At 49.5% G+C, this 10,911-nt stretch overlaps 1 protein-coding gene across 1 annotated transcript; it reads right to left on the reverse strand.

Moving 5' to 3' along the window:
- Positions 1 to 1,308: 1,308 nt before the first annotated feature.
- Krt24 (keratin 24) lies at positions 1,309 to 5,056 on the reverse strand. Its single transcript, XM_023718105.1, has 8 exons — positions 4,856 to 5,056; positions 4,023 to 4,105; positions 3,447 to 3,603; positions 3,135 to 3,217; positions 2,843 to 2,966; positions 2,057 to 2,274; positions 1,791 to 1,858; positions 1,309 to 1,512 (listed from the first exon to the last, which is right to left on the reverse strand). The coding sequence occupies exons 1-8, from the start codon at positions 5,039 to 5,041 to the stop codon at positions 1,409 to 1,411; spliced, it is 1,023 nt and encodes a 340-aa protein (XP_023573873.1). The 5' UTR covers positions 5,042 to 5,056; the 3' UTR covers positions 1,309 to 1,408.
- Between the last annotated feature and the right edge of the window lie 5,855 nt (positions 5,057 to 10,911).

The raw sequence follows: 10,911 nt of genomic DNA on the forward strand, positions 1-10,911 counted from the left end.
TCTTTTTTTTCTTCTTCTTTTTCAGACGATATCTCACCATGTAGTGCAGGCTGGCCTCAAACTCCGAAGTGATTCTCCTGCCTGAGTTTCCCGTGCTGGGCTTCTGGGTGGGCCAGTACCCCACGCCCACGTCTATCCCTTGTTAGCTTTAGGTTTGGCTTTTTATGCTGGGTCTGTGCTCTTCCTGAGGGCTGGCTTGTGGAGCCGATGCTCCAATTTGAGATCTGGTGATGTTAAATCTCTTGAGCGTGAATATTTTTGTCTGTCCTGACTTGGTCATAATTTTGGATCTTTCTGAGACCCGTACTACCCACTGCCCTACCTCAAGGGCCTTCATCCTTTAAGCAGAGTGAGGTGGGGCTTTGTGACTCCAGGGCCACTGCAGATGTACCATCTATGAGGTAAAAGACCCAGTAATGGGCAGTAGGGAAAGAAACACCAGCGTAGCCAGGGGACAGTGTTTGGCTAGAGTGGCAAAGGAGAAGGACTGGGACATCTCTTTTCTTTGGGATGTTCAAGGTCTTGGGAAATCTGGCGCCATCTCTCATGTCTGTCCTTATTCGGCAAGGCACTTCCCTTGGCCCGTCTCCTAAAGGTCCTGCGAACAAGTCCTGTCTGATTCCTGCGACACTTCTCACTAATATTGTGAAATCCTAATTACTGCCAAAGTCTTTTTATTCCCTGCAATCTTATTTTATCTTTCCTCCCCATCGACAACGTAAGCGTCTTGAGGTAAGAGGTATATGTTCTACTTTTTTTTTTTTTATCTGATGAAATAGTTTGTTCAAGGCTGGATGTAAAGGGATGAGATTTTAATTAGTTATAAGTGGATTATGCCAATAATCTCATCCCCGCTGCTGGCTATGTTGTCGGGGATGCTGAAGTCTAATCTCAGGAATGATGTCATCCCATTGTTAAACGCTGCTCACAACACGCACATGAATTGGCTATCAGCTTCAGTTTCCAAGGATGAGAAAATATAAATAATGAGCTAATATTAGTAATCCAACAATGAAGCCAAGTCATCACTGACAGCTTCATTGCTTGGCGAAGTGTTAATTGCCTCAAAACTTCCATTATGGCTTCCTGCGTAGGTCTCTGAAGAGCACACAGGGGTTGTTCAGCAAAAGTAACCATGGCGATAAATATAATAATCAATTGGAGTAAAAACTCAAGCGTGACTGTGTCTGTTTGCCAAAGTGAGTTTATTGAAGCAGAGAGGTGGTTAGAGCAGAGCTTGGCATTCCAACTTCACAGAGCATTTACTAAGAAAGCGGGAGTGGGCGGAAGCGGTGGCCGGCAGCTGGGTCTGGGCCGGAGGTTTTCCCGGGAGAAACACGGAGAGGCTGTTCACTGCGTCCTTCTGGATCTCTTCTCTGAAAGACCCGCTTGTTGGCCTGGAAGTTGCCTACTTGATTTTCACCTCAGAAATGCTGCTGACCTGGGAGGAAATGACCCTGCCATCCACCACCTCCTCGATGATGGTCTTAGTCACTCTCGTCTTGCTGGGATCTGCAAGCCACAGGGTCGCAATGTCAGGCTGGAAAGAAGTTCTACAACACACACACACTGAGTTTCTTCTCTCTGGGTGTGATTATAGAAGTGAGGATTGGCCCAGCATACCTTTACTTTTATTTTTTATTTAATTTGTTTATTTATTGATGGTACCGGGGATTGAACTCAGGATCTTGAGTTTACCAGGCAGGCACTTATGCCACTGAGCTGCCTCCCTGGCCCTACACATTTACTTTTAAAATGAACAATCATCAGCAACACCAAAACGTGCCTACCTCTTTCTTGACTGGCAGGTCTTGAGGCACTCGATACCAAGTCCCTGGATCTTTCAAAACCAGAGCCACTGAGGGGGAAGAAAAAGGATGTTTTCCTTTGTAGGTTTCAAAGGGAGGCAGGCCCCTCCACCCTGGGGCGTCTCTGTGGCGTGGCTTTGGTGTCTTTTGATTGGGCTACGCCTGTGACCTCACTACTTTACACGTACGACCCCAACCTCCGTGTCCCTTCCTGAGGTGGGCACTGCGGCCCTGGGGGCATCACGAACCCGCCCTCTCCGTTGAGCAGGCGGCGGTAGGTCTCGATCTCTCTCTCCAGGCGCGTCTTGATGTCCAGCAGCACCTCGTACTCCCTGTTCTGGCACTCGGTCTCCCCCCGGACCTGGCAGATCTGCTCCTCCAGGCTGTCTATCTTCATTTGGATCCCTGACAGCTGAGCCGAGAAGCTGGCCTCGGTGTCAGCCAGGCTTCTTTCCAGAGAGCTTTTCTAACAGCAGCAGCAGAAAAAAAAAAAAAAAAAAAGTTTATGATAAAGATAAGTCAATAAATGGCTTTTAAAACCACCACTATTTTATATGGCATCAGGAGTGTCCCTGGACCTCATAGCAATCTGTATTGTTTTATCATTCCTTCTTTAGTGTTCATTGACATTTTATTTTATTTATTTTAATTAAAATTATTTGTTGTTCTTGTTGATACAGGGTCTCGCTGCAGTTTGGACTCTCCGGTCTCAGTGCTGGGGTCATAGGCGTGCACCACCATGCCCGGTTCTGGGGTCAGCATGGCACGCGGTACCAGGGATCGAACTTGGGACCTTGAGCTTGCCAGGCAGGTGCTTAGACCGCCTAGCTATCTCCCCAGCCCTGACATTGCCTTTTAAGCAAAATCTTTTAGGGAATCAGAGGGCATCCTCTTCCAGCGCTTTACACTTTCTGGAGCCACAGGATGCTTCTCCCTAAGGCTGCTTTTGTGGTGTGGCTGCCGAACGCCTTGGCAACGAAAGAACTGTATTTGCTGAGCTCCGCGTGGGGGCGGGAAAAGCGACCTGCACGTACCATGGCCAGTTGGGACTGAAGCTCAATTTCCAGCGCTTGCAGGGTTCGCTTCAGCTCTGTTATCTCCCTTTTGGCAGAACTGGCTGCTCCAACATCCGTAGAGATCTGGGCCTGGAGTGAGGCGCTCTAAAGAGAATAAAAGGCGGAGTTTGCAGCCCGGGCGCCGCAGGGGTGCGGGCGGCGGCGGCTCTGGGGGCTGCGGGCGCCGCGCACCTGCCGGTTGAACTGCTGCTCGGCGTCCCGGCGGTTCTGCTCCGCCAGCTGCTCGTACTGCGCCCGCGTGTCGTTCAGCAGCTGGGTCAGGTCGGTTCCCGGGGCGGCGTTCATCTCCACGCTCACGTCCCCGCCACTGCTCCCTTGCGCGCTCCTCATTTCCTAGCACAAGGGGCGGAAAAACAGCACACACACAAGGATGCAATAAAAATCGGAAAAGCAATAAAAACGTGAAGCCAGGACCCTGTGAAAAGCACGTGTAGGCAGAATACGCTCCTTTTCACTCCACGGCCATCGCATGCGGGAGATGCATGGAGCTCACACCGAGTGGACTTGGACAGAGAGGGCGAGGGCAAGAACCGGGTCCAGGGTTAGGGCGCGCCCGTCCCACCTCCTCGTGGTTCTTCTTCAGGATGACCAGCTCCTCCTGCAGGTCCTCAATCTGCATCTCCAGGTCGGCCTTGGCCAGGGTCAGGTCGTCCAGCACCCTGCGCAGCCCGCTGATGTCCGCGTCCACGCCCTGCCGCAGGCACCGCTCGTTTTCGTACCTGGAGGGGTGGCGGGCGAGCGGGCAGCTTGGTGACCATGGCGCACAGGTCAGCATCCCTTTTTTCTTTTCTTTTGTCTTTTTTTTTTTTTTTTTTTTTTTTTTGCGGTGCTGGGGATCGAATTCAAGATCTTGTGCTTGCCAGACAGGCACTTATGCCCCTCAGCTGTATCCTGTGCCCCCTCCCTTACTGTATGTGGGGTAAGGCTTCCTCTCCAAGAGTTATACTAAATGGAGACGCCCCCATAAACTAGAAGCTGGGTATTAATCCTACTCCCGCCTACTAATTTTGTAACACAGTTCTTCTCCAAATCTGCCTCTGTTTCATTTTGCAGAAGGAGAGTCTACAGTTCCCCCTAGGCATGTTTATGAATTTTTTAAGCAGACAGGTGGGGCTTCGCTTTTCTTCACACGTCCTACTTCAGCCTGAAGTCGTCAGCGGCCAGCCGTGCGTTGTCGATTTGCAAACTGATCCTAGCATTTTCGATAGTGGCAGCCACCATCTAGAAAAGAGGACAGCAGGGAGTGGGTCACAGGGGACTTCCAGGCTTGGTCCTCAAGCCCTGGGGAGGGCCGAGATCGCAGTGTCACTCACTGGGAAGGACGATTGACTTGCCAACTTAGGAAAGACACTTGCATGCTTTGGACTACATCTGCCTGCAGAAAGGACACTAACTCGTGTCCTTATTGGGATTCAGCACAGAATCCTGGCTTACGGGACTCATCCCTGTGTGTGTTTCCACCACTCCGAAGGTCTCTTATCCCCTCAGCTCTTTGAGAAAGTAGTGCAAACACTAATTTTCACTTCCTAAAAATGTCTTTAGAATATATGTCCCATACAGTGGGCTGGACATTTTAGGTTCTACTACTATCTTGTTTATACAACAGTGATGCCAGATTTTCTAGGGAGAAAGATAGTGCTAAAGACTACTTGAGTCTAGCAAGATACTCAAGTATGTCAACCTGTCAGAATTCATAAGCTAGGTCAACCTACTGCCACTATTCTTACATACACCCGCTGGTTAGCTGCCTGGGATTGTATCCAGTTTACTGTTTCGTAGAAATACTCAAATACGAGACACAAACAGGCAGTGAATGCGGTAGGACGTCCTATAGCGGATCACCCACTTTGCCTTTATGACAAGCGGCCACATTTTCAAACAACTCCTTGGCTTTAAATTTTAATTATAGCGTATGCTCTGAATAAAAGCACGAGCTCCACCCTCGGAGCTCAGCCACAGGCAGCGTCTCACCTGCTTCCTGAGATCGTCGAGGATGGCATAGTAATTGCTGTAATCTCTTCTGGACCCACCGTCTCTAGACCCAGGCCCGAATCTCTCATACCACTCCTTGATTTTAATCTCCAGGTCCGTGTTGGAGTCCTCCAGGGCCCGGACCTTGTCCAGGTAGCTGGCCAGGCGGTCATTGAGGTTCTGCATGGTCAGCTTTTCATTCCCAGAGAGAAGTCCCCCGTCGCCAGCATCACCACCAAAGCCACCTCCAGAGCTGCCGAAGCCTCCGCTAGCACCACCACTGAACCCAAAACCTCCAGAGAAGCCAGAGCCCCCGCCCAAGCAGGAACCCTTGCCAAAGCTAGCCCCCGAGCCCGTGCCCGCTCCCCATCTGCCCCCTACCGAGCAGCTCCCGAAGCCACCTCCCAGGCCACCTCCAGAGCCCCCGCTAGACCCCCCACTCAGGCCACAGCTGCCAGCCCCTCCTTGGAAGCTCCAGGCTGAGCCGCCCCCCAGACCGTAGCTGCATCCACTGCCAGCCTGCTTGCTGCCTCTGGCCCAGGAGGAGGAGGAGACACTGGCCCGGCAAGACATGCTGGTCCTGCAGATGTGGAGCTGTCAGGATGAGCGGAGAGGCGGAAGGAGGAGACAGGACGGGTGCTGGCTTTTGGCCCTTATGTAGCCGCTTGCAGGGAGTTTCCCCTGTCTGTCACTTCCTAATCCCTTTTATAGCCTTGCTAATCTGTAATTGGATAATTTCTTTTTCAGGAACCGACTCTACTGGCTGTGTTTCTGAAGCTGGGTCAGAGCCCCCGGGCATTCACTCTATCAAGAAAGAAAAGAAAAATCAGAATTACAACCTTGCAGAGGTTCTGATGACTGTTAATTCTTTTCTGAAAATATAACTGCATTAAACTCGCTTCTTGATTTCTCAACGGAAAGGAACGTCCCTGGATCATCAGGCGTCATGAATGTTCTGGGTGAGATGAGAAAGGAACTTTCCCAACACGCAATTTTAGGTTCACACTGTTGTCAGAGCTGAGACGGCTTTGACGCCAGCGCTCATCGCAGGCTTCTCCACGCATCCTTCTCTTTGGCTGCTTCAACTGGCCCATGTTTGAGGCTCTTATGTTTTTGTGCTGCTAGGTGACCGGTTTCTTTGCATTTTGAGATCAAATGACATGTTTTCACTGTTAGTAAGAAAAGCTTAACTAGACCATAGTCTTCCGTGCACGTACTGCTTGATTGGAGGGATGTGTTCATTCAAGAAATTAATGTCTAAGAAGGGTGGGATAAGTTTTCAAGGGGATCTTTCGGCAACAGGCAGAGTTTGATGGTCGCTGGTGCAATTACCAAATGTGCTTGCTTGCTTCCTTCCTTCTTTCCTTTTTTTTTTTTTTTGGTGGAACCGGGGATTGAACTCAGGCCCTTGCGTTTGCCAGGGAAGCACTTATTCTACTGAGCTATTTCCCTGGCCCCCTTTCTTTCTTTTTTTGATACAGGGTCTCACTGTGCAGCTCAGACTCATAATGATCCTCCTGTCTCAGCCTCCCCAGCACTGGGATTACAGGCATGTGCCACCACGCTCGGTTCCAGGGCCAGCATGGTGCGTCTGTGCTTCTGGGGCCCACACGGCATGCACTACTGGGGATGGAACTTGCGGCCTTGTGCTTGCCAGGCAGGTGCTTAGACCACTGAGCTATCTCCTGGCTCTCAAATGTGCTTTCCTCTCTAGTCAAATTCTAGTCTGATATAACAGTGACAACTTCTTCACAGCGAGCTCTCAGGACATGAAGAGATGGTATCGGCTTCTCCTGTCTTGGTTTTAAAGCTGCCTGGAGTAGAGGATGCAAATCTGATAACAGCCCCTATTGCTTCAGGAGTCTTTTCACAGTTGTTTGGATCTGCAGCTTCCTCCAATCGACTCTCTGCCTGTCATCTTCCGTCCTTGTTGAAGAGCTCCTTAGCAGAAAGGTGTCCTGCTCCTGCGAGGTCGCTGCGCAGGTGCTGCGATCTGGAAGCTGCACGTCCTGCTCCCTGGCGTCCCTAGTCCTTTGTACTACAGCGTTTCTCCAGTTTAAGAGCCTTTTTTTTTTTTTTTTTTTTCCATTTTATGTATTTGGTACAGGGTCTCACTACACAGCTTGGACTCATAGTGATCCTCCTGCTTTCAGCCTCCCCAGCGCTGGGATTACAGTGTGCGCCACCGCACCGGGATTCTGGCCAGCTCAGCCCGCCCTGGTGGCGGGGCTGGCATGACATGTTGTGCCGGGGATCAAACCTCAGTCCCTGCGCTTGCCTTAACTTGCCTAAGCAGATGCTTTGGTCCCCTGAGATACCGCCTCAGTCCAAAAAGTCCTTTAAAAAAAGAAAGAAAGAAAGAAAGAAAGAAAGAAAGAAAGAAAGAAAGAAAGAAAGAAAAAGACTGAACAAGTCCACTTGTATAAGGTTCCTACAGTCCTCAAGTTCACAGAGACAGACGGTAGAGCGGTGTGTGCCAGGGTCGGGGCCTAGGGGCTGTTGGTTATGGGTAGAGTTTTACTTTGCCATATGGAAAGCCTTCCAGAGATACACAGATGACACGACAAAGCAAGCGTACCAGCCCTGCTGCTCTGCATGCTTAGAAGGGATAATGTGATGTATCCTTTACGGAAATTTTTTTCTAGTACTGAGAATGAACCCAGGACCTGGCTGGTGCCAAGCAAGTGGTCTACCACTGAGCTACAGCCCCAGCCCTATTTAATCATAATTTAAAGATGTCTTTAGAAAACAACTGGTATTCAAGGATGGAAACCTTTTAGAGCTTTCAGTGATATAAACTGCCCACTGTAGCACGTGAGCTGTCGGTTCACCACCACTGGCCTTGGTGGTCCCAAGAATATTTCCTGGGGCCGGTGAGATAGCTCAGCAGACTAAGCACCTGCTTGGGCGAGACAGGGACTGGGATCCAATCCCCAGCACCACAGGCTGCACTGGCCCTGCCCCCAGGTGTGCTGAACTGCCACCAAGACTGGGCACGGTGGTGGACACCTGTGGTCCCAGCGCTGGGGAGGCTGAAACAGGAGGATCTCTACCAGTCCCAGCTGCATAGGGAGATCCTGTACCAAATATGTACACAAACAAACAATGGAGAAGTTTTCTTTGCCTCCTTAGCTTTATACTCAAGTTGTTGACTTTTCCTTAAAACTTTCCTCCTTATCATGACAGTCTCTGTGAAGTCATGTGTGTACTATTGTTTTTGCACTTTCATCTTTATATTCAATCATTGACCACCTGATGTTTTGCTTTCTGTTTCTCTATTTTTATAATCATTTATTTACTTAGTTATTTAGCACAGGGTCTTACTACACAGCTCAGACTCATAGTGATCCTCCTGCCTCAGTCTCCCCAATGCTGGGATTACAGGTGTGTACCACCGTGCCCTGTCTCAGTGGCCAGCTCAGTGCCGGTGCTGCATGCAGTACTAGGGATCGAACCCGCGTCCTTGTGCTTACCAGGCAGGCACTCAGTCCATTGAGCTATCTCCCCAGCCCTTTTTGGCTTCTTTTAATTGGGCCTTAAGCTGCTTTCTCTGGGACACATTATTAACTATATAGGGCAGCAGCACTTGTGGTCTCCCTGTGCTGTCTTTTACTGCAGCAGGGTATTATTCTTTTTCATATTTCCAGATATCATTCCAAGAGGTACAAGGTGTGTGACAGGTTTTTAAATTCTTGTTGGCAGTCAACCTTATTATTATTATTATTATTTTTTTGGGTGGGAACAGGGATTGAACTCAGGCCCTTGTGCTTGCCAGGGAGGTGCATATTCAACTGAGCCATCTCCCTGGCCCCTAAATTCTTGTTAAGCTAGGACTGATTCTCCTATACCCCAAGGTAGGCAAAAGTGCTCCAGATGGAATATGTTGGTCATTTTGCCTTATCTTCTCCACAAATTACCAAACCAGAGAAGGCCAAACAATCGGGTGCCATGTAGGTGCTGGGGCTAGGGCGGGCATGCAGCTGTCCCCTTAGAATATTAGGACATGGACCCTTTCCCTGCACAGAAAGGCTGGCAGCCCACTGAGAAGCTCCAGGAGGGGGAGCAGTATGCAAGAAATCTGGTGGAACTTCAAAGCGGCAGGGTTTAGGGGAAGGAGCTGTGTGGGGGGGGACCAAGAGAGACAGGACTCAGCAGTGGCTTTGGTATGAACATGGCCTGGGGCTCGTGGAGGTGCTCCTCTGGCCGCCAGCTGAACGGCAGCTCTTCTGGGCTCGTGCTTTGGGAGACCTGAACGTTTGGGTCTTCCTTGAGAAAGCTTGTGGTGACTAAGTTGCTCTCTCTTGGTTTCCTTTAGTTTGTTTTCTCTAGCTTTGACGTAATCGCTATTATCCATCTCATGCTTGTTATTTAAATTCAGCTTCAAGACTAAGGTCTTGGGAGACGGATCCCTGAGCCTTTGGGAGCCGACTGATGGGAAGGGCGCTTAGTGACCGAAAAACCCATTAGGGCCTTGAAGTTTTCTTTGCCTAATGAGTCAGGGCATGAGCACACACAGATAAAGCCGCTGGATTTTCTCCTTTGTGCGGGGTCCACGCGTTCTTTCAGTTGTATCAGTGCCACTTCTCTTTGTAGATGATGATTCTACAGAACAGACTAATCTTGACTCTGTGATTTGCAAATTCTCTAGAACATGGATCACAGGACTTTATTTATTTTTTGGTACTGGGGACCCAACTCAGGACCTTGCGCTTGCCAGGCAGGTGCTGCTGAGTCATTTCCCCGGCCCAACTGGAGGATTTTCATCGCAGATGTAAATACGATTCTGTTCTTGACGGAAGGAAACATGATTCTTCACTGTCTTGTGCTTCACATTTAATAGTTTCTTTACTTGAAGTCAGGACTTGCCAAAGATAACACATTAGTGCTTGGCATTTCTTTCATCTGTGAAGTGGAGGCTTCGAGAATCTGATGAAGTTCCAGGGAAATAACATGTTCAGGAGTGCGGGTGCCTGGTGTCCACACGTGACAGCCCGCAGAGGGTCCCCCGAGCCCTGGGATCTGGGCTCTGAGCTCAATCCTCTGCCGTTATGTGCTATATTAAATGGGTTGTAATTGCTGGGTGTGCTGGTGCAGGCCTGTCATCCCTGCACTCAGGAGGCTGAGGCAGGAGGATCATTGTGAGTTCGAGACCAGCCTGGGCTACAAAGTGAGCTTAAGGTCAGCCTGAGCTGTATAACAAGACCCTGTCTCAAAAAGACAGAGCAAAAAAAACTTTCTTTTAAATGACTTATGAGGGGCTGGAGAGATGGCTCAGTGGTCTAAGGCACCTACTTGGAACAAGCTTAGCAAAGCACAGGGACCGCGGTTCAATCCCCCAGCACCACATGCCAGCCAGCCCCGCCCCCTGGTGGGCTGAGCTGGCCACACACACACTACTCTCTCTCTCTCTCTCTCTCTCTCTAAAATAAAAAAAAAAATTTAAAAAAAAATAAATAAATGACTTATGAATAATAGTTTATTTTGGCCTGTCAAGAACCAGATAAACTATACTTCATGATAGAATATTTCTGTAATAAGTGTAGGGTAGGTGCAAATAGTAATAAACAAAAAATTTTTTTTTGTATTTAGGACAGGGTGTACAGGGTGTATAGGGTCTCATTGCGTAGATTGGGTTTGTAGTTGTCCTCCTGTTACAGCCTCCCAACTGCAGGGATTACAGGCGTGCTGCCACGCCCAGTCTCAATTGCTGTCTCAGCATGCCCCAAGGGCGGGGCCGGTGCAGCAGGCTGGGGATCGAACCCCTGGCCCCTGTGACTGCTTGCAGGTGCTTTAATCCACTGAGCTATTTGGCCAGCCCCCAATTTTTTATGGGGTGGATTAGTAGCATTAAAAAAATTCAGCTTGTCTTTAGATTCCCTGAAAATCAAATACTGAAAAGAGTGGTACATTAGTGAACCTGATGAATCTCCCAGAGTGGAGAATAGGATTCAGAGCTCCTCCTCCTCTTTGTATTCCAGAGTATATCCTTATGCATTTAGTACAGGGGCTACGGGGGCTACAGGGTCTACAGGGGCTACAGGGTCTACAGGGGCTAC

The sequence above is a fragment of the Octodon degus genome, unplaced genomic scaffold (genome assembly GCF_000260255.1).
Source record: "Octodon degus isolate 3935 unplaced genomic scaffold, OctDeg1.0 scaffold00056, whole genome shotgun sequence".
Taxonomy (NCBI): Eukaryota; Metazoa; Chordata; class Mammalia; order Rodentia; family Octodontidae; genus Octodon; species Octodon degus.